General features: G+C 40.9%; 1 protein-coding gene across 1 annotated transcript; it reads right to left on the minus strand.

The window, feature by feature from the left end:
* Window positions 1-240: 240 nt before the first annotated feature.
* On the minus strand, window positions 241-20049 carry SHISAL2A (shisa like 2A). Its single transcript, XM_075711222.1, has 3 exons — window positions 19868-20049; window positions 11226-11365; window positions 241-332 (listed from the first exon to the last, which is right to left on the minus strand). The coding sequence occupies exons 1-3, from the start codon at window positions 20047-20049 to the stop codon at window positions 241-243; spliced, it is 414 nt and encodes a 137-aa protein (XP_075567337.1).
* Between the last annotated feature and the right edge of the window lie 7282 nt (window positions 20050-27331).

Genomic DNA, 27331 nt, shown 5'->3' on the forward strand with positions numbered 1-27331 from the left:
GACAACTGTGTTATCTCATTGGAATTGCACAGGGTAAAGACAACAATTTGCATGAAAATGACTAGCAACACTAGCTGGTATGTGCAAATTAAAATATACTACTTCTTAGTACAGTAACAATACACAAATACATAATCCTGGCACAGCTTCAGATTGGCCTCTGGTTATCAACAGCAGTTGTAATAGCCAGGAAACACCTCTGGAAGAGTGAGACAGGTTCTTGTGGCTCACAGTCACAGTTCATCCTTGTGGCTCAGGAACTCTCTTGAAGCCACCTGGCTTTGTCAACAGCTTGCTTCGGTGGGGGCCTTGTGAAGCATGCAGCTCTGTATCTACAAAATACCAATCACAGTTAAGAATTAGACTGAACAGGGAAGACTTTTTTCCTCTGCTGCACAGCAGAGTTGATAAGGAGATTCTACAACCAAATCCAGAACAAACCACCCAGCTCAATCCATTTCACTGGGATTACTTCTTTCCAAGCATCTCATTATATTCCCAGCCTTTACCATGTGAAGAATTACACCTCTGAAGGGCATCACTACAGCTATGAAACGCTAAATGCCTCCTCTGGGGAGGGATGTGCATGGTTAGATCTGCTGTTGCTCCTCTGCTGTGCAAGTGAGGATTTCACCTTGCATATGATAAAGGCTCAAGGCACAATAGTGCTAAAACAAAAAAAAAAAGGCTTAGCAGATAGAGACAGAGTCACTCATCTAACATTTCTATGCAGTGTCTCTTGGAAAATGCACCACTCGTAACTACATTAAACCGCACATTTAATTTCTTTTTATGACAGACATACTCACAATGTGTGCCTTTAAACCTGAAGGATACTAAAATATATTCCAAACCATACTTGAAGAATTTCTGTAGAAAGAAATTACTCTACTGCTCATGAAAACAGGATTGCTTCTGAGGTGAAGCACAACAGCTGTTGGTACAGCTGGGTGTAGAAGCATATGTTTGTCTGGATATGCAAAAAACAATGGACATGCACTGAAGTCTGGCCAGAAAATCTCAGCTAATTCAGCTACTGATGGAAGTTCTGAAGTGTGAAATCTGAGATTTCAAGGCAGATGGCAACTGGCAGCAAAGAGTATCCTAACCAGCAAAGAACATCACCTCAATATGGGTTCATTGAGAAGAATGACGCTTATCTGAGTTATCAGTGATACTTTTTATAGATTCTAGATTTTCTTCTGCTTAAGGCTCTGAGGATGGTTATACATTCCTGGCCAACTTAAATCAAAACAACTCGCATAAGTTGCCTCATTGGCTGGTCCAGTACGGCTTCTACCCTTATAGTTTGGAAGATTTTCTATTACTAAATAGAAATCTGCATCTACTTCAATGTGAAATTCAGTGTATTACTTACCCTGCCTGCCACAGACATGAAAAATAATCACTGTCCTCTATTTTACATAACTGAATACTGTCACTCATCTTTTCTAGACTTAAGCCAGCTTAAGCCTGTCCTGCTGTTCCAAAACCTTTACAATTTTCTCAGTTTTCTCTCTTCTCCAGTATGTCAACACCTAAGAGCATTACTGTAACACAGACACTGCGCAGCACTAACTGGAGCAAATTATTACCTTACATCCTATATACAGTTTCCCTTTTTAGTATGTTAGACTAAAAGAAGAGCCCAGAACATCAATGATCTGTTTATGGCATACTGTAAATCCCCAGATATTTTTTCCCCACATTACTTAGGTATTCTTCCTTAGGTATATTTGAGGATTTAATTTCTCCTTTTTAAGTACAGCCCTTTTCTTTTATCTTTATTGTATTTCACCTTTTTGATTTCAGACCATTTCTCCATGGCACTGAGATAATTTTGAAAGGTAGTTTTATCTCCCAGAGTCTTACAACGCATCCCAGGGTGGTGTTATCCATAAATTTTATACATATGCCCTTTACTCTTTCAGCCAAGATCTTACTTCTCAACTGGAATAGAGTACTGAGGCATTCTTCCCTCCAAAAATGTGTTTGAGAATGAGCCACTGAAAACTTCTCTTTGACTGCATTTTCTAAAGACCTGTAAATCATAGACACGTCTTCCTATTTATCTGACAGGCAAAATTAGCTTGACAAAGAGAGAATTTACACTGGTTTGTCAGGATTTGTCTTCATGAAATCTGTGTCAGATTTTTCTTGTGCGTAACTCGATTGTTTAATAATTTGATATATTATCACTCCAAGTTAGAAGTGATGCCTACAGCTGCCTAGTTCCTCTCCTTTCCCTTTTTAAAGCTAAGTTTTTAAAGCTGTGTTCATCCTTTTGCTGGAAAAGAGCATGCAAACAAGCTTGAATTGTATGCTGAACTACATCAGTTGCAAGGGTGTAGGAAGTCCTGTTCCTAATTAAAGCCCAGTGAATTTGGCAGAGGAAGTATGCATGCTAAATCAAATCTAATTGCTACATGTAGCTTTCTCACAGCAGTGGAAGGTTTGCAGCCACTGATGGACTCTCTGGGTTATCACTGCACTGTGAAGCGGTTCCCTGTAACAGGTGAGGGCATGAAATCTGCAACAAGCAGACATGAAAAGCAGAGTACAAAAAAACAACTAGAGACCTGGAATTTCTACCAACACTTAACCGGATCATCTGTTTAAGTTCAGAAAAGATCCTTGCCACCCTTTTCATTTTCACAGAAAGTTCTCAGCTGCTCCATTCTGGATCTGGAAGCAAAAAGGCTCATAGGCTAATGGCATAGTTTTCCTGGTTTTAGCCCAAAAAGCTTCTAAATTTTTTGGTATTTATATAATGCGTGCATTCAAACCCAACAAAAAAGTCCTTTGCAGCTGGCCTTTCAATTCTCTCTTTCTGTTTCTCTCTTCCTGTAAGCAATAATGGTTAGCAGGCTACACTTCAGGGCACTCCATGAACATTAGTCTCTATAACACGGTGGAAGGCAGGCAAACTGAAGCATGAGGAAATGAGAGGCTCATGGCCTTCGGAAAGCAATGCCACATCCACAGATCTGAACTGAGGTCTCATCTCAGTACTTAGTGCCTGCCTCAGATATTCTTGGATCTTCTCACTACAGACGGCTTTCTGACTGCAGCATCCTTTTTAGTCTTCCCATGGCATTTTTCTCCCACAAGCCACTTCATTTGCAACAGCAGAAAAAAAAAAAAATGTGTGGAGGTGGTTAGGAGTTTCAAAATCAGTTTTGTTACACTTAAGTATTTTCATGAGGACAAGCAGCCCAAACCACCCTGTTATGCTGATAATAAAGAACACTGAGAAAGATGCATTTGCACTTATGATGCACAGGATGGCTTTTTCTTAAGGGTACAAGAGAAAATGCATGAAGCAGGGAACTCTGACACATTTACTTTCCTGCTGATCTAAGAACAACTGCCAAGCAAACAGGCCCACTTTTTTTTTTCCTGTGACAGACATTGCTGATCTACAGCTATTCTCACATTCTGTGACTGTTTAGCCATGAGCTTTCACCCCCTGCATAAAGTAAAATACGTTTCATGCCATCTGAAGTCTTCTGCATTATTCATAAATTCCTCTTAAGTCTGAAGTACAATTCATCTGTACATTTGAAATATTATTTTGCATGCTGTGTGCCATAGGCAGTTTGACTTTTAAACACAATTTCAGCATAAAAATCAAGTCAGCATATGAAACTTCATTTTTTTGCAAGATAACCCTCTTCAGTTCTCTATCAGACTTGACTCAGTACTTGTAGGTAGCAACCCCAAAAAGCAGAGTATGACTAAACTACCCAACAGATATTTTACTGCTCTTACCCTCTGTCACACAGGAACCTTTCTAGCAGTTCATCGCTAAAGAATTTCTATTGAACGATAAGCAACGATGGCTGCCTCCTTAGTAAGCTCTGGTGCACCCTGGACAGCATCAGGGAAAGGACAAAGACAGCGTAAGGGGAATGTAATCTTCTCTGGCACACAACCATGAAGGAGTATTCATGCACAAGTAAATCAAGAAGAAATTTCTCTGTGGAAGGACTGTTCAAGTCTCTGCAGATACTTCCCTGTGCAAGGACAGCATCAGGGCAACATACAAGTAAATCAAATAGACAGTTTGCTAGTGCTCTTCAGAAAGCTAAAAACCCACATAAAGAATCATGGCATTTTGCAAAATGCTTATCGTATCTGCATCACCACATATAAAAGAGAGCAGAGGGTACACAAATACAATAGAGTAAGATGAAAAGAAATGTTCTCACTGTACCTATTTTCATTACATCATTGGTAGAATCCATCCAGTGCCTCTGTTTTTTAACATATTGAACTCCCTCTAGTCTCACAGTCTGTAAAACAAAAGCATTTTTAGTAAAACTAACAGCATTATTCTTCCTTCAGTTGGAAGTAGTAATACATAGATATGCCCACTGCACTAGAAAAAACACAGTTCCTAGAATCTTGCTCTACAACCTTTAGAGGATGGGAGAGACCAGAGCCATTCCACTTCCCATTCCTGAGCCTATGGGAAGCTGCAATTATTAACTTACTTGTGTTAAAAGGGAACAAACATCAAGATGAAGAACAGTTTAAGGTAGCAGCACTGCGGTATAAGTAGGACTTATAGCAGGAAATCAGGAAATCTCTTCCTAAAAGAAATGGCAGAAAAATTTCCCATATTCAAGAAAACAGATCAGAAATCTCAAACTTTCACCGCTCTCCAAACATGATTAGTTACTATTGCCTTCACTGCACCTTACACCCAGTGATCCCAAAGCACTGCGTGGGGGGAGACTCACAATACTTCTTTGCAAGAAAGAAGCATCATCCTTGTTTTTCAGAAACACTGAAGTGATGACAGGAAGAAATAAAGCAATTTTTAGTTAGGCATTTCACCAGTTGCCCAGAAAATCTTAAGTGCTGGCATCTCCCATCTTTTAAGTGCTTGGTTTTGAAGCTTAGTAGTATTTGAATATTGTTTTTCAGAGCACAACTTCATAGGTTAAAATAAATAATAGTTCATTAAAATTCCACCAGGTAACTGATACAGACACCTGCTTGGAGCAGAAGAGCTGGAATCTTTAGATTCAGTGCAGACAACTTGAGTTTGCCCAACTGATCAGGAGAACCAAAGCAAAAGCAGTCTGCGGTGGGTCACTGTCAGGAAAAGAGAAGAGCGATACTTTGCCAGTAGTATCGCTGATACCTGCTGACAGCAAAGAAAGCAAAGCTCTAGAAGGAAAGACTTTTCTGACTACACTTTGAACTTAATTTCTTTTCTTTCTTACCTTATATTCATTCTTTCATTCCCTTCCCGCTTGCCTCACTCTGTTTCCAGTCCTAATTTTCTGCTACTATGCTTCCCATGTTAGCCCCTGTCTCCTTGAACAACCAGCTCAGTTCATATTTTGAGTCTCTCCTATGCTTTTCTCTGCCCTAAATCTCTAGTTGTTCCAACCCTGTGCATGCTTCCCATCTGCAAGGCTCCCTCTTCATCTCTCTCCCCAAGCAACCCGCCTCTGCTCTCCGGCCCACCCACAGCCATTGTTCCACTCCCTGTCCCTCTCAGGAGCTTCTCCATCCCCTGCGGCATCATTGCCTCCCTGCTTTTCTGCCATCAACCCCATGAGCCCCATCCCTCTTCCATATGCTCCCAGGCACACCCAGGTCCTTGTTCAGTTGCAGTTTCTCCTTTATCTACTGGCTCCAAAACCTCTCCATGCTCCATCTTCTCATCTAAGTCTCCTTATGGAGCTCATCAGTCTTCCTCCCAGGCCAAGTTTTCCCGTATTTCCCATTAGCCTCTAGTCCAACACTGTCTTTGACCTCATTTTCCACTTTCCCAATGCTAGGGCCAACACAGAGAACACAGAGAAAAGAAAACATAAGCATAACTGCGCAGGGTACTTCTGTCCAAGGAAATGTGTGGGGAAGGGATTAAAAAAGGTTCCCTACATCCAATAGGGATGAAGAATTGTGAATTCTAATATTTTCATTAAAAAAACTGAAACAAAGCAAATTGGGCAAAGGAATTATTTGTTTTTTTTAAGTGCTCTGAAAGTTGCATTTTATTTTGTTTGAACTGAAAAAAAATGCAGTTTGGTTTCAAAATATTGAAATGGGATTCGATAGCTTAACATTTCAAAAAATCTGTACAAAAATACTTAAGCCAAGATCTTAGTTGAAACCAAGTCTTTTCAGTGAGTTATTTCAGCTGTGATCCAAAAACCCCACAAAAAAGTGGGGAAAAAAAAAATTCTAATCAGTTATAGAGGAAAGCACCCTGTTTTTGAAGCTGTCTAGATTTCATATCTAAACCAGCTTACAGCATCTATGGGTATCTTTGCAGTAAAAAAAAAACTCTTAATGAGCTGCAAAAAAAAATCACGGCTACAAGAAAGTTTGGGAAATTTAATAGCTAAGGAGTCCAATTTAAACATTTCCAAATTTAATCTTTCCTAGTCAGGTAACTTTGAGTTAATGCTACCCCTTCCATTAAATCTGAATTCCCAGCTCCAAAATAGGAAATTTCTTATTTCCTAAAGAAAAAAAGAATCTGTTTGGGTTTTTTTTTATAGTTGAGCCTATTTGGCTGATTTTTCCTATATACAAGTATCTGAGGCAGATGGCTGGCAAAGAGAAAAGTAGCCTAACTGGGGAAAATTTAAGGCCAGCTGCAGAAAGACCATATAGTGGAAATTATTGATAAACCTAGAAAGCAAAGCTATCAATGCATACTCGAAAAGCCAAGCACAGTTTCTCTGAATTCAGACAGCAGCTATCTGGTTTCAAACCAATAGAGTCAGATAATTCTGCTGAGCTAAGGAGAAGAAAGTGTGAGTTTGGTGCTTTTTCATCAAAATAGCTGAATGTTTCATATATTCGAATAGTGCCCCATGAGGAATCTTTAGTTAAGGACAGAAATAGGGACAGGAAGATCATCTGACTATTTTTCAAGCTGAGTTTTTCTTTATTATTAAATGAAACCATGAACTTTTGCATACTATGATGTCACTGCTTTGTAAGAACAAGGAATTAATCTCTTCTATTACAGCACATTTTTCCCAGCACTTATGAGTAATTTACTAGGCCACAGTTCTCTTCACACTCCTACCCAAAGGTCCCTGCTGTCTGACTCTGAATGCATTACAGAGGTCTTCCTGTGCTAAGTTTTAAAGGAAAATGTTAGTTACCATCATAAAACATAACGTGCTATTCTCACTTTGCAGTGGTATAGGACACCTCACCCCAAAGGTCTTTCCGGACCAATGCTGGCAGAAATACAGGGGCAACTCAGAAAATGTGTTTACAAACTGTTTGGTTCAGCAAGGTGGAGACTCTCTATCTACCCTTTTATGTCTGATGGCAAAACCCGTTCTAAGGGGTCAGCACAGGTGGCCACTCCTCTCCCATCAGCTGCCCGCTTGAGGGAAGCATACGCGCACCTTACCTTCTCCCAGCGCTGAGCAGCAGATATGCTTCTAGACTCCTCCTTTTCTACCTGTTTACCACCCCTCTCCTGACAATCATGCAATCTTTACTCAGTCCTGCACATCTTCCCTAGGCGCTCCAGCACTGTTCACTCAGCCTTGACAAAACATTTGCAATCTTGCGACTCCCTAGTTCCCTACATTTTGAAGGGGATAAACCTTTTGCACAAAGAGAAGTTTTTTGGTTAGAAGGAGAACAAAGCATATGATCAAATTCCATTTCATCTTGGGAAAATCCATAATGTTTGCATTCTCAGGGCTTGGAGTTCTTTGGGGCCTTTGTTTACCAAGAAGAAACACTTCTATAGTTCTCCAGCCTTCAAATGGGAGAAACAGAAACACCTACAATGAGTTCAATGAAAAATCCTCTCTCTCAGAAAGAGCTTAATGAGCTACTTGTATGATTAAAAAGCAAGTTCACTATGCTAAGAAAGAGTATGCTCCAATGATTTGAATATTCACCTTGGTCTCAAAAAGCATGGCTCAATTCTCTGTACCACAGAATTCCTGTGTCAAGCTAGTCTTAGAGCCGTATTTTTAGAGGTGTCATAAGCAAAAGGACAAAGGTCTTCTGGTTAGTGATGTCCTTTCAAAATTCCACTGGACATTAATGTCTAAACTGATACACAAAGCATTAAAAATACAACACTTCCCTGCAGTTCTGTCCCCTTGTGAGATGGGGCCAATAGCATCTCCCTACTTCAGAAAGGTAGCTGTGAGGATAAATAGAGGAAAAACTGTGAAGCACTTTGACACTTCAGTAAGGCAGACCATCAACACACAAGCCAAATCCTAGGTGAACCTCGCATTCTGAGGCAGAGTGCAAACAATAAGAAAACAATGTATAAAGAACTGAGATTTTGCTTGTAAAAGGAGAGGATTTCATTGAAAGAGGTAAATAAAGTATGTTGCTGCTTTTTATTGAGAAATACTAGATCTGATAAGAAACTAGACTGTAAACTCCTTGAGATATGGGATCTTCTTGTTTGCCTGTACAAACTGTCTTGCATATAAGGAATCTACTCTGCACTCTACACTATGACACTACAAATAGAAATGAATATAACTCCATTAACATTTAAGTAGTTACTCCTGGTCTACACCAGTAACTGAGCTCATTTTTCCTGAAATTCAGTTCTCAGATTAATTTTTGCTAGGGCTAACAACATGCTTGCCTAACTCAGGAACCCCATACGTAATATCTGTGTTGATGCTATTGAAGACCATTTGTTCAAGGCCAAATAGAGGCAAATTCCAGCTGAGCTGCCTTTTGCAGAATCAGAAACTTTACCAAAGGCTGCACATTCATTTTCTTGTCAAATTTATGATCAGTCTTGAAATTATTTCTGTAAAAATTCAACAATTCCACTTCTATATTTAGGAGATCTTGGATGAGCCCACAGAACAATGACCAGCTTTCACTATTACATGAGGGAGGAAAGGCATACAATAATCAGTTGCATGTTTAATGAAATACAAAACTCCACTGAGCTGATATATTATGGGTGAAACTGAATATAATAAAAATCATTGCTTTCATAAATGAGTGCTCTCTGAATGCTCCAGGGGTACAGGCATTGCACAACATCTAACATGTGACACAGCTTTCATCTAAAGGCAAGATTATGCTAATTCATAAAAAGCAGGGCTGAACTAAGTTCACAGTTAAAACTCATGGTCTTCAGGCCTAAAATTTTCTGAAGCTTCTAAAAACTGGTATGATTTTTTTAATTCATTTTTATTGCCTATATATGATTATGCTCAAATCTCAGAAGAACTGAAAGAGGAGAGAGGCTGCTTTTATTGTTTCCCAGGCCTTAAAGCAGCTAACCAGTCATCTCATAAGATACTCAGACCTTGCATGACTTCCATGCAAAAGAAACCCAAGTATGATGAAGATAGGCACTCAGGCTTGTCAATGAAATCCTTCAACATTTTCAAAGATCTCTCAACCTTGGCAAAGCAACTGGCTTTCAATTTCTGGCAACCCACCTCATCAACAGCTAAAGCTATCAGAATTTAGATGTGAAATAATTGTCATTCAGAGCAGCCGAAGCAGCAGAATAATACAACTGAAAAGCACAGGATGAGAGCAAAGTCAAAACAGTGTTTAAATACAAAGCAATGCAGTCTGAATAAAGCCCAAAAGAACACAGGAGATGGTCAGGAAAAAAGCAAAGATCTCTCAGCTTCCTGGAGTCGTAACACCTGGAATCATGAGAGACAGGATGCCTAGGTGAACGCTGGGTCATCAGTGGGGGAGCTTGGGATGCTGTTTGCCTCATGATAGGAAGAGAGGAACAATCTCTAATGCCAAAACAGGATGTGGTTTTGCAGCAGGGTTCGAGTCTGCAGAGAAAGATGGAATCACTTGGCAGCAGCGGTGCAACAGCACCTGCCTCCTTCCCAGCTCCCCATATGCCAAACGTGTCTGGCAGAAAAATACAGAGCATGAGAAAAACAGCACTGCTGTCCTGGCACTGAATTAACAGCTGATGCCATAGCAGGAAAACCTGAGGGAAGAAGTTAAACAGCAACATGTTCAAAAGCGTAACGCCAGTTTATAATTAGAACACAACCATCTTGTAAAAGATCACTAGGCATTTTGTTCATCCCACTCAAGAGTTTATTTAGGCCATTCTAGGTAGCAGGTCTTATTTCTGCTCTTTCTCTCCAGGACAGGTGTGAAGTTTTCAATTTGCAGATTTGCTGAATGTGTGACTTTCACTTTGGCAGCTTGCTCAGCTTATGTAGCTCCAAAGGGAGGCTTTGCGTTTCCTGATGGCCCTGTAAACCACTTTTAGACTGAAGCCTGTATTCTCTGGAGAACAAAACAAGACATAGGAAGAAACAGTCTATGAAGTAGACTGTGTTAACTAGACACTTAGGAGGGGGACTTACTGCTGTATAATAGGCTATTATTACAGTAACTCATTGGTCATTTATTGCCATACAGGTATGTAAGCATTTTAAAAACTATTAAAAAAAACCAAAAAGAATTTGAGGTGAAGGGACTTTTTTCCAAGAATTATTCCCCTTTTTCAACTTGTTCAACTTCCAAGGCCTAAATAAGTATGACATTCCCTTTATTTCCTACAACTTTACTGATTGAACTACTGAAGCCACATTTAAACATTTAGGAAGTCCAAGACAAAGGGTGAAACTTATCACACCCCATCCTGCCGTCAAAACTCGCAGTCAGATTTCACAAATGTAGTGAAATGTAGCAGCAGCAACAGGTTTTCCCATGCCAGTGGGCTAGTGCTGGCTACATGCACTGTTCCTGCAGGTGTCTGCCGACGCAGTTTGGGCACAAAGGTATGGACTACTGGGACTGAAGCAAAAAGTCTTAGATTTCAAAGACTGGATCCTATGTCAGGAAGAAGGCAAAAAAGAATGATCTCTTCCTGTCACAAGAAAATACACTTATTATTCCTAGAATGAAATCACTACTATATGTTTATGTACTCTTGACAGGAAATACAGAGCAACTAACTCATTAAGCCTCTTCCCGATAAAGTGACTTATTTGTTGCACCCTTACTCAGTATTGCAAAGTTTTACGCTCTTCCTACTACTAAATAAATATACTGAGCTTGTGCTAAATTTTTGCATTTGAGTTTGGTAGAGATTTCATTCAGGAAGTGAAACAGTAGTACAGCTTGACTACATCTTGAAGTCCCCATCAGAAAGAAAATACACGCTGTTGGATTCCTCCACATCCATTTAAAGACAGAATAAGGTTTTTCCTCTGCAGGAGACAATGTATGTCGATAACAACTGGTCTTACCTGCCATCTGCAAGCTTAAACCGCTATCCAGTTTTCTGTGTGGCTTCGTGCTGATAAACAAGTAACAGAGAACACACACAGTGATGATAAAGGCAAAGAGGACCACTGCTGCTATTGACAGGCCCACGAGTGCTCCAACACTAAGAAGAGAGAAAAACAAAGAAATTAAGTGTACAAACAGCCTGGGATACCCATTAAAATAATGGTCAGGATGATGTCTGGAGGTTACTTGTACTCAGGCAGCAGAGTGACTGTGTCTTTTTACTGCACACAGAAGTTTAGAGCTCAATACTCAGGTCACATAAACTGGCATTATTTCATTGCCCTCAGAAGGGTCAGTGTCATTACACAGCAGGTGAACATCTGGACCTTAGTGACACTGCATGTTACCTACGCATACTACTCCTGAGGCTGATTTAAACTGTGTTTATGAAAAGCAGAAATAACTTCATGTAGTAACTGGCATCAGTGAGATCAAAAGCTTGCCCAACACAGTGCATATTCCCAGATAAGCATAATATCACATAACTATCACATGCACAAACAAAGAGGGATTCCAGATCTTCAGGCAGCCCATGCAAACTCCTTTTTCTCGAACAACATGACTATTAAAGCTATATTTTCAGTATGAAATGCCATTTTTATTGCAAGAAGAGCCTGTTACAGCACTTTAAGCAAAGTACACATTTGTCACAGACATCTCACCAAGGATGACATGGCCCCCATAAATGGGATAAAAAGCATGTAAGCCATGTTATTCAATTCTCTTAGCAGCTCTGTAGAGCAGGGTGGAGTACTGTGATCACTGCTGTGCCTTTGTGTTAACACAATAAATCTTCAATCAAGATTGGAGATGATCTTCTATGATCTTTGTCAGGGTAAAATGAAAACTAAAGATTAATTAATCTACATGCAATATCAAAGGCATCAAAGGAACAGGAACAGAATATTCACGAGGCTAAATATACAGTAGTATATGCAGATTTTATCAAGATACTACCTCTGCAGGATAGAAGCTACTTTATACTTTTTCCATAGACATTCAGTGAGATAGTATATGTATATACAGAAATCTCTTTAGTAGTTTCCTTATTTCCAGCCATTCTTTTCAAGTCTTCTCCTAATATAAAATTCTCATGATGAAATAAAGGACCAATTGCAATACAGTCTAGCTATCATTTGCTATCCTCTCCTGGGCCATTTGATGCCTTCAGCGTTCCAGTCCTCTATTTTACAGTCCAAGCCAAAGACACTGACTTCTCGTGAAATTAAACAGCGGCCTTTTGGTCACAGATGAAGAGAGTCCAAGGATTGAGAATCCTTATATTACTACTCTGGTATATTTACAATTTTGACAGATGTGAAAAGGACAGAAGAGAGATGAATGTCTTAAATTCTATGAATTCCATCCAGTAGTGATAAAAATGCCTTTGATATCACCGCTATCAGTGAGAAGTCACTTTTACTGTGGCCTTCCAGGGAGATGAGAAGAATTGTGCCTCGGGATGTTTTTATGAATTTTACATTCAAGCTACTGCAAAGCTTCTCTACAAGCTCCCGTGACACCAGGAGACAGGTATGTCCACAGGAGAAACTCTTAACATCAGCAGGATGAAAACAGCAGATATTGGTATGCCTTTAAGATGCAGTTCTCATTAGTTATCCGTCAGATCCATTAATGAAGTTTGTGCAACGTTTAGCTCCATGCACAACTAAAACAATTTGTTATCAGCAAAATAATAGCTTTATCTTTATGAAAACTTTTCATGGTATTTATCATCTGCATGAAATAGAGTGTCCTTACATGTTTGTGTATATATGCATATATTAAGCAAATTTTTCCTTATCATTTTTTGGCTCAAACAAAACTAGCACGCAAACAATATTCTGCTTAATATGGAATCTGAATATGTCCTTACAGTCAGAGATCTCACCTGGGTTCTAGCCTCATTTTTGCATTTTCGCTTGGAACACCTTGACCCAAATGGACAAAACAGAAGAAATACATACACTACAGGAGGCTGAGGTGAGCAGTCATTAAACCAAGAATGATCTCCACAGCCGAATCTATTTGAGGAAGTAATACAAACCCAAAGGCTCTTCAGAAACAGGTACTTGTGCTTTTTTGCCTTGTCAGCACTAGCCCTATTTTAGGATTCCATTTAAATAACAGTCTGCAGCACAGGACAAAAGAGGTTGCTCACCATTATCCAAACATTAAGCAGAGGCAGCTGTACTAAAGTTGAACAGATCAAGTACATATTAATGATTGTATGTTTTTCTATGCAGGCATCTGTTACTTCTCAGTCGTAGCTCTCCTCCATGCAGTTGTAGAAGATGTTAACAATACAGTTGTGTCTCGTACAGCACAATGCATCCTCAGTATCACTACATAACTTGTATAAGACGCTTTATGAGTTACAAATGGCAAGGGTAAGAAAAGCAGTTCCTGAGGAACTTTCCATTATTTCCTACTACAAGTCAAAGACTTATCATAGGTTGTATGCCATTAAAAGTGTTTGTCATGCTCCAGCAGCAATGTGAAAACACCTCACCCAAAACATGGAGATCAGCATCACAACACCAAACAGACACCCTGGATTCCACTTCCTAAATCGATCGGAAATTAAGATTCAGTTTGTACTTACTCTTTTTAAACATAATGTTTCAATACCAGATTGTTCTCAACGTGCTTTATGAAGCCATCAACCCTCTTAGAATGTACGATTAATTTCTTTACGGTTAATTGTGGGTTAAAGTTCGGGGGTGGGAGGTTGTTTCTTAATTTATGAATTAATTCAGAGGAATTTAGTATGCCTTCCACAGCTCTGAACACTGAAGTTTCTTACCCAGAACACAATCTTTTTTTAATAGTTAAAACTGCTATCAGAAACAAAATATCAAAATAATTATGATAATTGATTATTTTAATGATTACCCTCCTCTGAAAATAAAGACAGCCTTTCAGCACGTCCTCTAGATTCTACATCAATTACTGTGGTGCTGCATATCTGTCTAGAAAAGCCCTTGCTAAAAACTTTTTGCCATCTTTACCTGAAACACTAGGTGTTTAAAGTCCACCCAGCAGTCCACATGATAGCAGTCTACAGGCCTCAGGGTGTGTCTTCACGATCAGTCTTCTGACAGCAGAGACATTAAACAAGCAAACTAAAAAGTCACTCTTGCTCACAGCTGTGGCCTCATTAGCAAGCAAAAGCCTCTGCATTAACAACCCACCCACCCCCAAAATGACAATCTAGCGTAAAAACGGCAATGAAGGCCCAGGGGTAATGCTGGCAGTATTTACACAATTCTTCAAACATGAGCAATGCTAAGTTTGGTAGAAGATCCACAGACCAGACAGAACTCTCCCAAGTTACTTTCTACATACAATAAAGATACAGCCATAGCACACGTTTCACTGATGCTCCTACTGCTATTACACCCAGTGCCACATACACGCTTGCAGCACTGCCACGCATCTCTGCATAGCCAAAGGTTTTACTGAGCAGAGAGGCTCCACTCTGTCAGCAGACTCCCAGGGCTCCCCATGCTGCTGTCCAGACAGCTGCTTAGTGGGTCATCGACATTTCTGTCACTGGATGCTCAGCATCACACACCTACAGTTATTTTTAGTCCACAAAATTAGTCCACCCACACCAACAACAGCTAGGAAAAATTTAAACATTGGCTAAGCAGATGCAGTATGTCCACTGATAGATTAAAAGGAAGCTCATGAGTCACCTGGATCCAAGTGAATCAAATGTTCCTAATGCCATTGCTGCAGTGACATGTTGTACGTAGTATTTAAGCAAACGGATAAATACTCCCAGGAGACTGGAAGAATGGGCATACAGGAACAAAAGACTTGCTATTTTGGAAAGCCAAAACAGACTCCTGGCGTTAAGCAAAGCTTGGCTACAGCAATAGGTCACCATGGTTCTATGGGTATTAATTAATAAAGCATTTTGAACAAAGTCTATACTTGGCCTGCCAGAGTTTTAATCAAATATGTAATATTACATGAAACTTATAAAAGGTATGGATTTGGAATTGATACTGTAATTCTATTTGATACTGAAAGAAGCCATTCAATTTGCAAAATAAAACTTAATTGAACAGTGACAAAAATAATTCTAAGATATTTTCATAGAATCATAGAATCGTTTAGGTTGGAAAAGACCTTTAAGATCATCCAGTCCAACCATTAACCTAACATTACCAAATTTTAAAACAATGAGAAACAAAAAAGGTGCTGACTGAACCCAGCTGCATCACAGTTCAGTTCAAATACTACATGCTCAGCATTTCTTCCCTTCCACTCAGCTTTGGAGGTAAAGTAGATGTCATGGTGACTGCATGTACATGCACAGCACATGGCTCCGAAGGGTAAGCTGTTCAGTGTTTTGCTCACTAGTGTTTTATAGCATCTGTGTTTTGTGGTTTCAAAAGTTGCATAACCTTCTGGTGAATTTTGTACACCCCCTGCCTTTTCCTAATGTTCCCTTCCCTGTTCCATGGGCTCCTTACTGCTGTAAGAGATAGAAAAAACACATCCTTCACTCTTCTTTGCTGAGGTCAGCTTTTCAAGAAATGCAGAAAGGGAACCTAGGCTGTTCTAACAAAAAAAAAAAAAGATACTATACTATTTGATTTTAAGTACCAGCAAAAAAAGAAAGGATAACTGAGGAATTAATAATACTAATTACAGATAATAAATTCAGGGGAAAATACGAAATGTGTCAGAGTTGCTCAAAGGTCAATTATTTATGATTGTCCAGCAGCTCCTAGCACAGCAGGTGTTAGGACGCACTTGTCAAAGAATGCAGTTTTTGCAGGAGTGGGAGGGGAAAAGATGGTTCCATTTTGCCAAGGGATAGTGCAGTATATAGCTCTAAACATAGTACAGAAATAGTGATTTGGCAAAAAAAGAACAGCATAGGCCTGCAAACGCCTATTGCTTCAGGCTGCCTAGGCTGCTGGTTTCTCCATGAACTGCTTCCGTCAGAGCTGGCTGCCAAGTGGTCTGGGAATGCGTCTCCCACAGCAGGAAAAACACAACAGAAATATGCAGTAGCTTCCTGAAATTCTACCTGGTGTGTCACCAAACAGAAGTAATCCCTGAGATACCACCAACCACTTGGTGGTGCATGCAATCACTGTTTTCAAATTAATGGGGGGAGTCAAGCAAATGAAGATTTAGGATGAGAAACTTAAAGCTCTAGAGCAAAGCAAAACCTGCAACAATTCCCCCATCAGAGCTTCCAACTCCTTGCCCTTTGTCAGTACATTCAATCTCCAGACTTACCTTGGCTGGTTTGACTAACTCTTGCATAGTTTTAAGTCTTAAGGGTTTCAAGTCTTGAAAGTATCCTCAAAAGCTGTAAGGGGCATTTGTAGGATTATTTTAACATATGGTTGTTACATACTGATAACAGTCTGAGACAAAGACAAGCAAGGCAGTGATCATCAAAACACTCCGAGACCAGAAAACGTTATTTTTATGTTTTTCTTAAACTCTTAATGGAACTATTGTGTGCAAATGTATACAGTTTTCAAAGTGCTGTAATACTGTAGGGTTTCCAGTGTGTTAGTAACTAAAAATTGTGATTTGATTTGTTACTGGAAAACACTTCTGAAAACAGAAATTTCAATTCTAATCACTCAGTAATTTTGCTTAGAGAATTGTATTTATTCATCTCTTCTCTACAATAGATATAGACAGTGATGGCAGAAGTTAAGCACAACCAAAACCCCATCAATTGCAATTTCCTTGGATCCTTTCAGCAGCTTAGGAGCATCATAGAGAGAAGGAAAAAAAAAAAAAAAAAAAAAAAGAACAAATCCTGAAGTTTCAAAGTTTTGGCCCAAATAACTGACCTAGGTGGAAGCTAAGCAGTCACACTTCTCAGACCCTAGAAAATCTTTGTAAAGGAAGATCCTTCAGAGATGTGCTTCATTAAAGCCTCTCATTGGATCCAGTTCTTTGAGGTACTTTCTGGAAAGATCAAGCTTTAACAGTCTTCACTACAACATCTCATCCAGATGCAAGAGCAAAAGTTTTTTATCTTGATCTCTCAGTAGTTCTGCCATCTTGAGAAGGCTTCCTGTGATCAAAACAGTCAAAGACTATGCAAAAAAACCATATAACGTTAAAACAGTATGGGTATTTGATGAGAACAGTGTTAAGAAGGACACTTGGGGATGTCTTCTCACATCAGAGAAGCTGATTAATCCTCTGTCAGTCACAGCTGTGGATGGCTGGGAGATTCCCGCATTCAACCCACTATTTGTACCAGACAAATTAGATTTTAAATAATTATACACTAAATATTAGACAAGATAAATTTAATGAAAGTAAGTCCACAGTACTGGATAGGATTCACCCAAGAGCCCTGAAGGAATTCATACGTGAAATTGCAAAACTGCTGGCCAAGGCTTGCAACCCATCATTACACAAGGCCACTCTGCCAGAGGACTGGTAGTCTGAGAGTGTAACTCCAACCAAAACAGAGCTCTAGAGGGGAACCCAGGAACTACAGACTAATAAATCTGACTTCCATCCCTGGCAAGACAGAAAGGTCTGTAAAAAAAGGAGTAATATCACTAAGCCAAGAGATAAACACAATGTCAGGGCACTGAGTGCGTCTGGGCTGCACAGGGTTGCATCTGACCCTGGCTATTATCCCCAAGCCACGATGCCCAGGCCTGCCCCGCTCACCTTACCTGGATACAAGGGACAGGTCCTTTGATGGTGAAGCCACTACCCCCATCCACCTCATTACCACACTCTGCCCTCAGGAAGCAGCTGGCACTTGCTGCTTCCTGACGCAAAATCTTTCACTAAAGAGTCAGCATTACTATAAGGGGGAAATACTGCCTTGTTAACCCGCTGGAGTCTATGAAGCGTCAATAAGCAGATGGATAAAGGAACCCAGTGGACATAGATTTGTCAAAATCTTAGATTTGTCAAAAGCCTTTGACAAAGCTCCCCACTGAAGGCAGGACTAAAAAGACTGAACTGACACAGGATTAGGGAAAAGGTTCTGTTACAGATTCAAGGCTGCTTAAAAGAATAAGGAGCAAAGCACAGGGCTAACTGGCCCCTTTTCAGTATAAAGAAAAGTAATGGAGATCAGTGCCAAGACTGATTTTATTCAGTGTCTTCATCTATGACCTGGAGAAGAATGAAATTTGAGTTTCTGATAATCCTACGCCCCTACAAGTGATCAAATGCTATGAGGGCAAAGAATGCTAGAAGACTGTGGAAAACAAGTGAGCTGGCGAAAGTGATGTACATGAGCTTCAGTGTACATAATGTAATGTATAAATGAAGAAAACCAAGCCTACATGCCAATGAACTCAGAACTGGCAGCTCTGAACTCAAGAGAAGTTTTAGAATCATCAGTGACAGCTCACTGAAATCACAGAGTCAATATGCACCGGCAGCCAAAGACATCAACAAAACGTTGGCCACCAGCATGAAGGATCTCGAAAGCAAGACTGAAGGTAGCATTTTGCCACTGTGTAAAACCTTGCCATACCCACATCTTGAGTATGCAGCTCCAGATTACGCATCTCTAAGAGCAGCGCTGTGGAGTGAAAAATGGTATGGATGAGAGGCAACTAAAATGATGAGTGGGACAGAGTACCTGCCTCAATGATGATCCAAAAGGACTAAGACTTCAGTTTGGAGAGGTGAAAGCCAAAAACTGATGCACCAAACGCTTCCAAAATTTTGAATATTGTGCATAAACTGAATGTGCAATTGTCGTTCACCAAATCTCACAATACTAATACTAGAGGGCCCTCCAGAAAACTAGTAGGAAACAGTATAAAACCGATAAAAGGATGTATCTTCAAACAGCATGTAGTGACTGCTGCCACCAAGGCTACAGAAGCAGACAGCAGAAGTAAGTCCAGAAAGTGTTTAGACAAAATTAGGGATATCAAGTCCATAAAAAGATAGTGAAAGCACCATGCAGAGGTGTACCAACACCCTGACACAGCCAGCATGGATGCTGAAGAGCCTGAGGGGAATCAGGCACAGAAAGCAGCCCGGCTGGCTGTGTTCCGCTCTCGCCTCTGCTGGAGATCTAGTCGGAGCTAGACGGCCCCTGCGCTGACCCGGGAGAGCACAAGTCCGATTATCTGCCACCTTCCAAGGGGAAAGTTATGCAGCGCTTGATCTTACCACACGCACAGGAAAGTAGCTGAAGTCATTGGGAACTTTATGCACGCATCTGACGACGCTCAGGCCCCGAGACAGCCGCTCCCCTCACACTGCAAGGACGGAGGGGCACTGGATGCTCTGTGCACAGGCACCGAGCGTTCCCCAGCGCTTCCTTACAAAGACCACGCTTTATTTCTTTCAGAAACCACCCTGGCAGAAGCAGAATTCTCTCTGGGCAGCAGCTCCAGCTCTACCGCTACTCTCGGCGGGACAAAGATAGCCTGAAAGCGCCCGGCTACAAGTACCTCAGAAACACAAGTACCTCAGAAACACAAACCCGCAGGCAAGCTCGGGCGATCACGGGTCTCCCGCCCCCCGGGGCCGCCGAGCCTCGCCCGCCCGGAGCCTCCCCACCGGGCCCGGGCGGCCCCGCCGTGCCGGGGCGGGACGGGTGCCGCCGCTCCCCTACCTGAGCCACCACATGTAGCTGTGCTCGTAGGGGAAGAAGCTGTGCGGGTCATCGCAGCAGTACTTGACGTCCTGGAAGCCGCAGCAGTACACGGCGCGGGCGTCGCCGCCCGTCCGCGGGCAGCTGAAGCCGCTCACCAGCACCTTGTCGGCGTTGAGGTAGCTGCTGCACTCGGCGCTCATGGTGCGGGGGCCGCCCGGCGCCTCGGCTCCGGGCAGGAGGTGGGGCGGCGAGCGGGCGGAGCTCGGGCGGGCCGGGGTCCGCCGGGGGCGGCGAGGAGCGGGGCAGGCGGCGGGCGAGGCTGGCTGCCGGCGGGAACCGCCGCTCCCCGAGCCGGGAGTCGCCGCAAGGCGGGAAGCGGCGGGAGCCGCCCTTGCCCTGAGGTGAGGGAGAGAGCGGAGCGGCGCCCGCCCTGCGCGGCGGAGGGAGGGGGCCCTGTGGGGCCGAGGGCCCCCGGGCTGCTCGCCTCAAGGGCACCGCCCCGGCGTCTCTCGCTAGGGCTTGGTTTTGCCTCAGCGCTCGGTCCCACGTCGGGGAGAGGCTTCGGGGGTCCACCCTCACCCATAAGCCTCGGTGGGCTGTCGGGACAGCCAAAGCAAGGAGGTAGTTGAGAGGGGTGACACCTCAGTCGGGCTCTGGACCCCTTGGCTTTATGAGGGGTAAAAACACCACATAATATTTAATGTTTCTGAGAGACCAGTCTCCCGCTCTTTTCAGAGGGCATTTCCTTTTAGTACTTTAGACCGCTTTTTTTTTTTTTAAGTGGGGCCCAGGCAGTCATGCTGTTATCTGTATGAAAGAGCCTCTCCTGAGGGAAAGGTGGGTAGATCTCGGCTCAGGAAAACACACGTGCATATCATGTGCACCTCTGCATGTGATTTGGCTCATGTAAAGCAGGATAATAAAATGCCTCTGGGAGAGCAGTGGGTAGACACTACCCCCTCAAAGGACCTGGTTCTCAGTCAATCTCTATGGATTACAAGGGAGCCTGGATCAGGTGCTTTGCCACACAAGTGACCTCCTCAAGGGAAAGTTCAGGTTTTAGAAAGGGAAGTTGTGCATTATCAATAGAGCTCGACTTGAATTAGTAAGACCACATTCGGCTAACACTTTACATTTTAATTCCAAGTCTCGCCTTGAGATGAACTCCAGGCAAGTGAGAGTTTCCTGTCTTCTAGCTAACTGTCAGGGAACAGCAAGAGCCAGGAGCGATGGCAGCTTAGGGAGGGACAGCGGCCTCACCGACCAGGGCACAGTCCTGCAGGATCGGAACAGGGCCAGGCTGGTGGCAGCGACAGGCACCATCAGCAGTCCCAGGCAAGGTAAGATACTGAGTCAAGGTCAGGGTTCATCCAGGAGACAGGATGGGAGGCAAGCTGCCTACAGCATAGGTCTGAAGTTCATCCAGGAGGACCAGCAAGCAATCCAGGCCAGGAGGAGGCAGGACTGTGCACAGGCATACCTCTGGTATAGCTCAGGGAAGGTCAGGTTGCCCTGGCATGAGCTTAAATGTGGCTCCTGGACCAGTGAGCAGAGGGTGTGGGTGTGGTGAGGACCCAGGCAATGCTGGTCGAGGCCTGTTAGTGGTCACTTAGAGCTCTGACACTGATATCTTCCAGTACTACATACAGTCCCCCTACATTAGGGTCTTTGACTGTACTTGCTAAAAAGTACAAATATTCTTCAGTTCCTTGGTTGATTTTATTTTTGAAATCAACCCTGACTTAGCACCAGTTGAAATTAATTCAGAAATTCAGTCAGAGTCTGTCTGCTGAATTATAGATTTGCCTTCCTAATATTTAGATGTGTATGTGAATGGCCATGGAAGATTCAAATTATTCAACTGTTGGGTGCCTTAAGCTTGAGCAATTTGAGAATTTAACTTTAGGGACCTCAAAAACAGGCTCAACACTTGATGTTGCACTACACAAAGTGAGAGGATGAATGACAGTGATGTGGCTGGAGCAAAGACTCCGGAAAAGGGGACACCAGGAGGAATCAATTAACAAAGAAAAAGGCTAGATTACTATGAGATTTTTGTGAGAGTTGTAATTTTATCGCTTGTGTCGTTCAGATGAAATCAGATTTAATTAGATCAATTATTTTATGATAAAATTGAGGATTAACTTATTCGGAATGTATACAGGAAAATGGTCTACCAAAGACCAGAAGGCAGCCTTTTTACCTCAATTAAGTCAGTAGTGTCTCTATGTGTTAGGATTTAATCATGGCTCTTGTGATACTTTAGGTCTTTTTTAGAGACCAATCTCCTGGTCATTTGATTGAGAGCAAGTTTCATTTTAATACAGTAGCTTAGTCTTTCAAGACATGGGGACTGTTTCTGTGATTGAGGAAAGAGTCTCTAGTGAGGGAAGGATGGGTGAATCTCAGCTCAAAAGCCATCAGTTAGTTAGCCAGACAGTGTGCATGCATCAGTCAGCTAATCAACATGTGATGTGGTTGAAACCGAGCAGTGTATTCAGAATTTATTACTGAAGGATTGACAGACCCACAGACAGCATAGCTGTGTAGACCTTGTTCTCTAATTAAGTTAGGCTTAAGCAGAAGACATGCAAGAAAAACAAAAAAACAAACCCAAACCAAATACAGTGGTAAATGTCATGGTTTCGAGACTGATTTAAGACTTTGTGAGGTTGCCAATACTGTGTTCAAAAGGGAGACCTCATGTAAGTCCTACAACTTCCCAGGATGGAGGAACATCTAATTCCAGTCTAACAGGTATTTGTTTTTTGAAATGTCTCTATGCACCTTGTTCAGTTGCTAATAGTTATTTTCTTCCAAAACCTGAATTCCCATCCTTGTTTTTCTTTCTGATTCTTTTTATCCCTCTGGGATTTTTTTCCCCATCTTATCCTTTCTTTATTGGTTTCCATTGAGGTTCTGTTCATACCAGGATACAACCATGGCAAAAAGATTTATCAGAGAATCATATCCAGGAGTGGTTCAATTGCCCTTTTCAACTGAGTATTCCCAAATCAAGTGGTCAAGAGATGTTTAGGAATATAGGACATTCTCAGTTATTTTTGTATTTCATATCGTTATTTTACTTTTGGAGATTTTTCTCTTATTATTCAGAACTTGGATAACAATTTTCTACTCAAAGTTATTACTACACTGATTTGGAACACATAGAATTACTTATCACAGTTTTATGCTCAGTCTTACGCAATCTTCCACTTATACTTACTGAGTATAAGGCAGATCTGAGTCGGAGTTGGAGTAAGGGTGGATTCTTTCTCCAAACTTAATGAAATTTGGCTTCAGAGAAGGCTGAAATGTTATAAAGTGGCAAAATCATTTTTATCAATCAGCATCCTCGTTTATATCATGCAATTAATTTGTACTTGCCATATGGGTGATAATAATTAGTGCACTCTGTTGTTCCAATTATTTGGAATTATTTATATGAAACATTAGAAATTAACTTTGAGTTATCTACCTAAGTGACTGAATTAACTATGTAATTGCTGCAGGATTGAAGTAAAAAAAAATTCTCTTTTGATGAGATGTTCAGAAACAGGACTTGAAGTGGGAGTTGGAGGCTCTTCACTGACCAATGGTCACATGCATTGTCTTTTATGTCAGAAGAAAACCACATCACCTTGTTTTCCCATTCCAATTACAAAACACAGACCTCTTCTTCCAGTAAGAGCTAGTGGTTTGGACCTCGTAAAACATGTTGCCCTCTCTCTCCCTCCACTATTGCCAATATCAATTTAAGTTACTACACAGATGCCTGGAACAATGTTCTCTCCTGAGTAAGGAGTGTGTTTCAACCTAACAATTAGGTCATTCAGCTTTCAGAAAAACAAAACACAGATAAAAGACCTTTGCAGGACATGTGTAAGTAACAGACAAATTAGGTAATTCAGGAGCAGCTTTCAGAACTGTATCCAAAACAGGATACTTCTAGTCTCTGAGTGCTGAACTATCATCCTTGTGAATATGAGCCTCTTCTGCAGTGAGCTCTAGCTCTACTAAGTCTGGTAAAACCTGCCAACTTTCTCAGATGCCTCCAACCCAGACTTGTCTGCAAATCTTTAACTTTACTGGTACTCATATTAGCTTCCAAGAGATTGTTTTGGCTGTACTTAAAGTCCCTTTTCAAAATACTTGGTGCCATGGAACTACATCTTTGGCTTTCTATTACTTATAACTGTTTTCAAACCTTCCCAATGAAGTCATAAACATAAATATGTTTATGACTACAACCTGAAAGGAGGTTGTAGTGAAGTGGGTGTTGATCTCTTCTCCCAAGTAGTTAGCGATAGGACAAGAGGAAATGGCCTCAAGGTGCGTCAGGGGAGGTTTAGATTGGATATTAGGAAAAATTTCTTTACTGAAAGAGTGGTCAAGCATTGGAACTGGCTGCCCAGAGAGGTGGTGGAGTCACCATCCCTGGAAGTGTTCAAAAAATGGGTAGACGTGGCACTTTGGGACATGGTTTACTAGGCGGTGGTGTTGGGATGATGGTTGGACTGATGATCTTAGAGGTCCTTTCCAACATTAGTGATTCCTAGTTTTACTTTCATTAAAAAATAATCCAGCCACCAAGCCAGGAAACATGAAATTAATTATTACTTGACCCTTAATTGGTTTAGTGGTGGACTTGGTAGTGTTAGGTTAATGGATGGACTTGATAATCTTTAAGGTCTTTTCCAACCTAAACGATTCTATGATTCTGTGATTCTATTAAATATACACATGTGCTATGCAATAATTAGAACAGTAGCAATTCTTGTAATCATTAAAAATAATTGTTATCTTAATCTAAACTACAATTAATGTGAAAAGCATAAAACCTCTTATTTAATTATTTTGACTCCACAATACACTGGCCAGCAGAACTGGGCTGGTTTAATTTTCCAGCAAATTAGAAGAGTTCTTCTGACTGAATACAGCTTAGAGTAAAGGAGACCTGAGAAAGAAGCTAAACCTTCTGATTTAGCTGTTCCATTTGGAGACAACTTGAAGTGAATTGTACCTCTGCACTGACCACTACTTAAGAGCTGAGAACAAACATTCGTATTAACAGTTGTGGGACACATTTCTACCAGCCAACTTTTAAGAAACAGAAAATTAATTATGAACTACCAATAGAGCTGTCTGGATCAGCATCAATCCTCACCCTCAGAACTATATGGAATGTTCTTCCTTAAGAGCATAATCTAATTATCAATAGGCAAAGAGCTGCCTGAATTACCTTCAAAAGTAATCTGGTGGCAAATTATGCAATTAAACAAAATTGTCATGCCAAGATGGTGTAACTAGCCCTGATTAGGAGTAACAGCTCAAACTGACATCAGGGTTAGCGTAGACAACATGTAGTGTAGACTACACGAGTGGTAAGTGCTTCAGGAAGGCAGATGACAGCATACGGTTCAAAACTGAAAGGGGAACAGAAGTTTAAGGGGTGCATACTTGCAGTACAGTGAGATACTGTCACTCAGGACTGAAAAAGAAGGACCGGTGCTAGGAGTATTATAAAGAGGAGTATCTGCTTTGGCACCGTGTTGTTTGACTCGTGCATTAGTGAAGGACTGAAATCTGTCAAGAGGGTATGACACATCTTGGGTTCTGCTCTCAATTCAACTGAGGTACAGCTGTAAGCAAATTGCTTTCCCAGTGTGTGCTTCAGTTTAACTCTCTGTAAATTTGTGATAATCATGGAGTTGTCTGACACTTGTTTGCAAAAATGTTTGTGTTTGGAGATCCTCTCTGTGCAAGTGAACACATGTATAAACTATCCTTAGAATTTTTTCATGTCACTCTAGACCCTACCAATTTTTCTAGTCATTTTAACTCTTTCATACACATTATTCTTTAATTGATTCCCCCAGTCAATATATAGTATAGATTTTGCCTTTATACTGTCTCTTCTCTGCTTTACAGAGCTAAATAATGAAGAAGGAGAAAGTAATTTTGAGCGTCAGGGAGTAAGATGTTTCAGTCAAAATTTAAAGGAAGAGGGAGAATCAGTAAAACAGAGTGAAGTGGGAAGATCTATTGTAAGTGGTAATTTTGAGGTGAGGATGGAGCTCTGATAAGTAGTTTGTGTTTGTATGTGTAATGGCCTCAGTATCTACAGGGTTTTATGTGCTGCTATTCGTAAATATTTCAGAATAATGGCTCACTTAAGCAAATCTTACCCTTTTACACTTACTCATCTATCTAGAAATAGAATAATAAGATGGATGATATAGTTTCCAAAGACGAACCTAGCCAAAGAGTCTTGACTGCGGTTTGTCTTCGTGGAGTGGTTTTCATTTCTTTTTCCTTTTCAGAGGGGAAAATTCTTTTTACTCAGCTGAGCTTTAGGCACAGAAGTGGCATGCTCCTTACTTTCCAAAAATTTACAGTGTGACACTGCCTCGATCATTTAACTTTGCTTTTATTTACCCTGCTTGTAAATTATAATTATTTGTAATTTTAGAGATACAATTATATGTTGTAATGCAATTTCTACTTGAATAGGAAGATACAAATTTTAAAGGATTCTAGTATGTAGTTTCTTCATGTAGGGGATGATAACGGGGATAATTCTGAAACTGAGTTACTCAATTGCAAGGAAGTTAGAAATGATGGGCTTATTATTTCAGACCATTTAAGCAAGATACCCACCAGAGATAGCACTTGTAAAACATGTAAGTTCCTTGATCTTTTCAGCATCGATTCTACATTAATACACAAAATAGAAAATTATAGATTCATAGGCTCATAATGAATTGTCACTTTCTATCACAGTTTGCATTTACCCTGTCTGAAACTGAAGATTAAAGAAAAAGACCTTAAGAAAACAGGTTTGAAGCATTGACTTCTAGGTATCAGTGAACAAATAATATAATAAAACATCTTCCCACTATTTTCACTGTAAAGTTGAACTGAAGCTTATTAACTTTCTTCATTTGGTTCAACCTCTTAGGCCAATAATTTAAATTTAGTCCTATTAAGTGTATTTTTTAAAAATCAAATGCTGGTTTGTTATACAATTATATCAACATTTTTAACATATTTTTGTGTACCTTGGCTCAGAGTCCTTTCTCTCACTTGGCCGTCATAGAGAACTTTCATTCTAGTTTATAATTCAAAGAGATTCACATATCAATAGCAGCAATAACACTTTCCTCTTTAACCCTCCCACACAACTGTCTTTATAGTTTGGGTGCAGGGGGAAACATCATCTATTGTTAAAGTTCTGCAGCAAGAGAGAGGCTTTTTACAGGAGCCTATTTACAATTGCTTCTTATCTTACCAAACTTTGTTATTGGGACTGAAGTTTTCTATCCTGAGTGTCTTGTCTCCTGCTAACTGGGTGGGGTTTTATTTAGTTTCATTCAGGAGTATGTTGTGAGGCTAGAAGCCATGGAAGGGAGACTGAGACTGAAGGAGAAGTCCAAAAAAAACCAGGGACACCAGTGGAAGGGCTGATGGAAGGGAGCTGAA

Source organism: Pelecanus crispus, chromosome 5 (genome assembly GCF_030463565.1).
Source record: "Pelecanus crispus isolate bPelCri1 chromosome 5, bPelCri1.pri, whole genome shotgun sequence".
Lineage (NCBI taxonomy): Eukaryota > Metazoa > Chordata > Aves > Pelecaniformes > Pelecanidae > Pelecanus > Pelecanus crispus.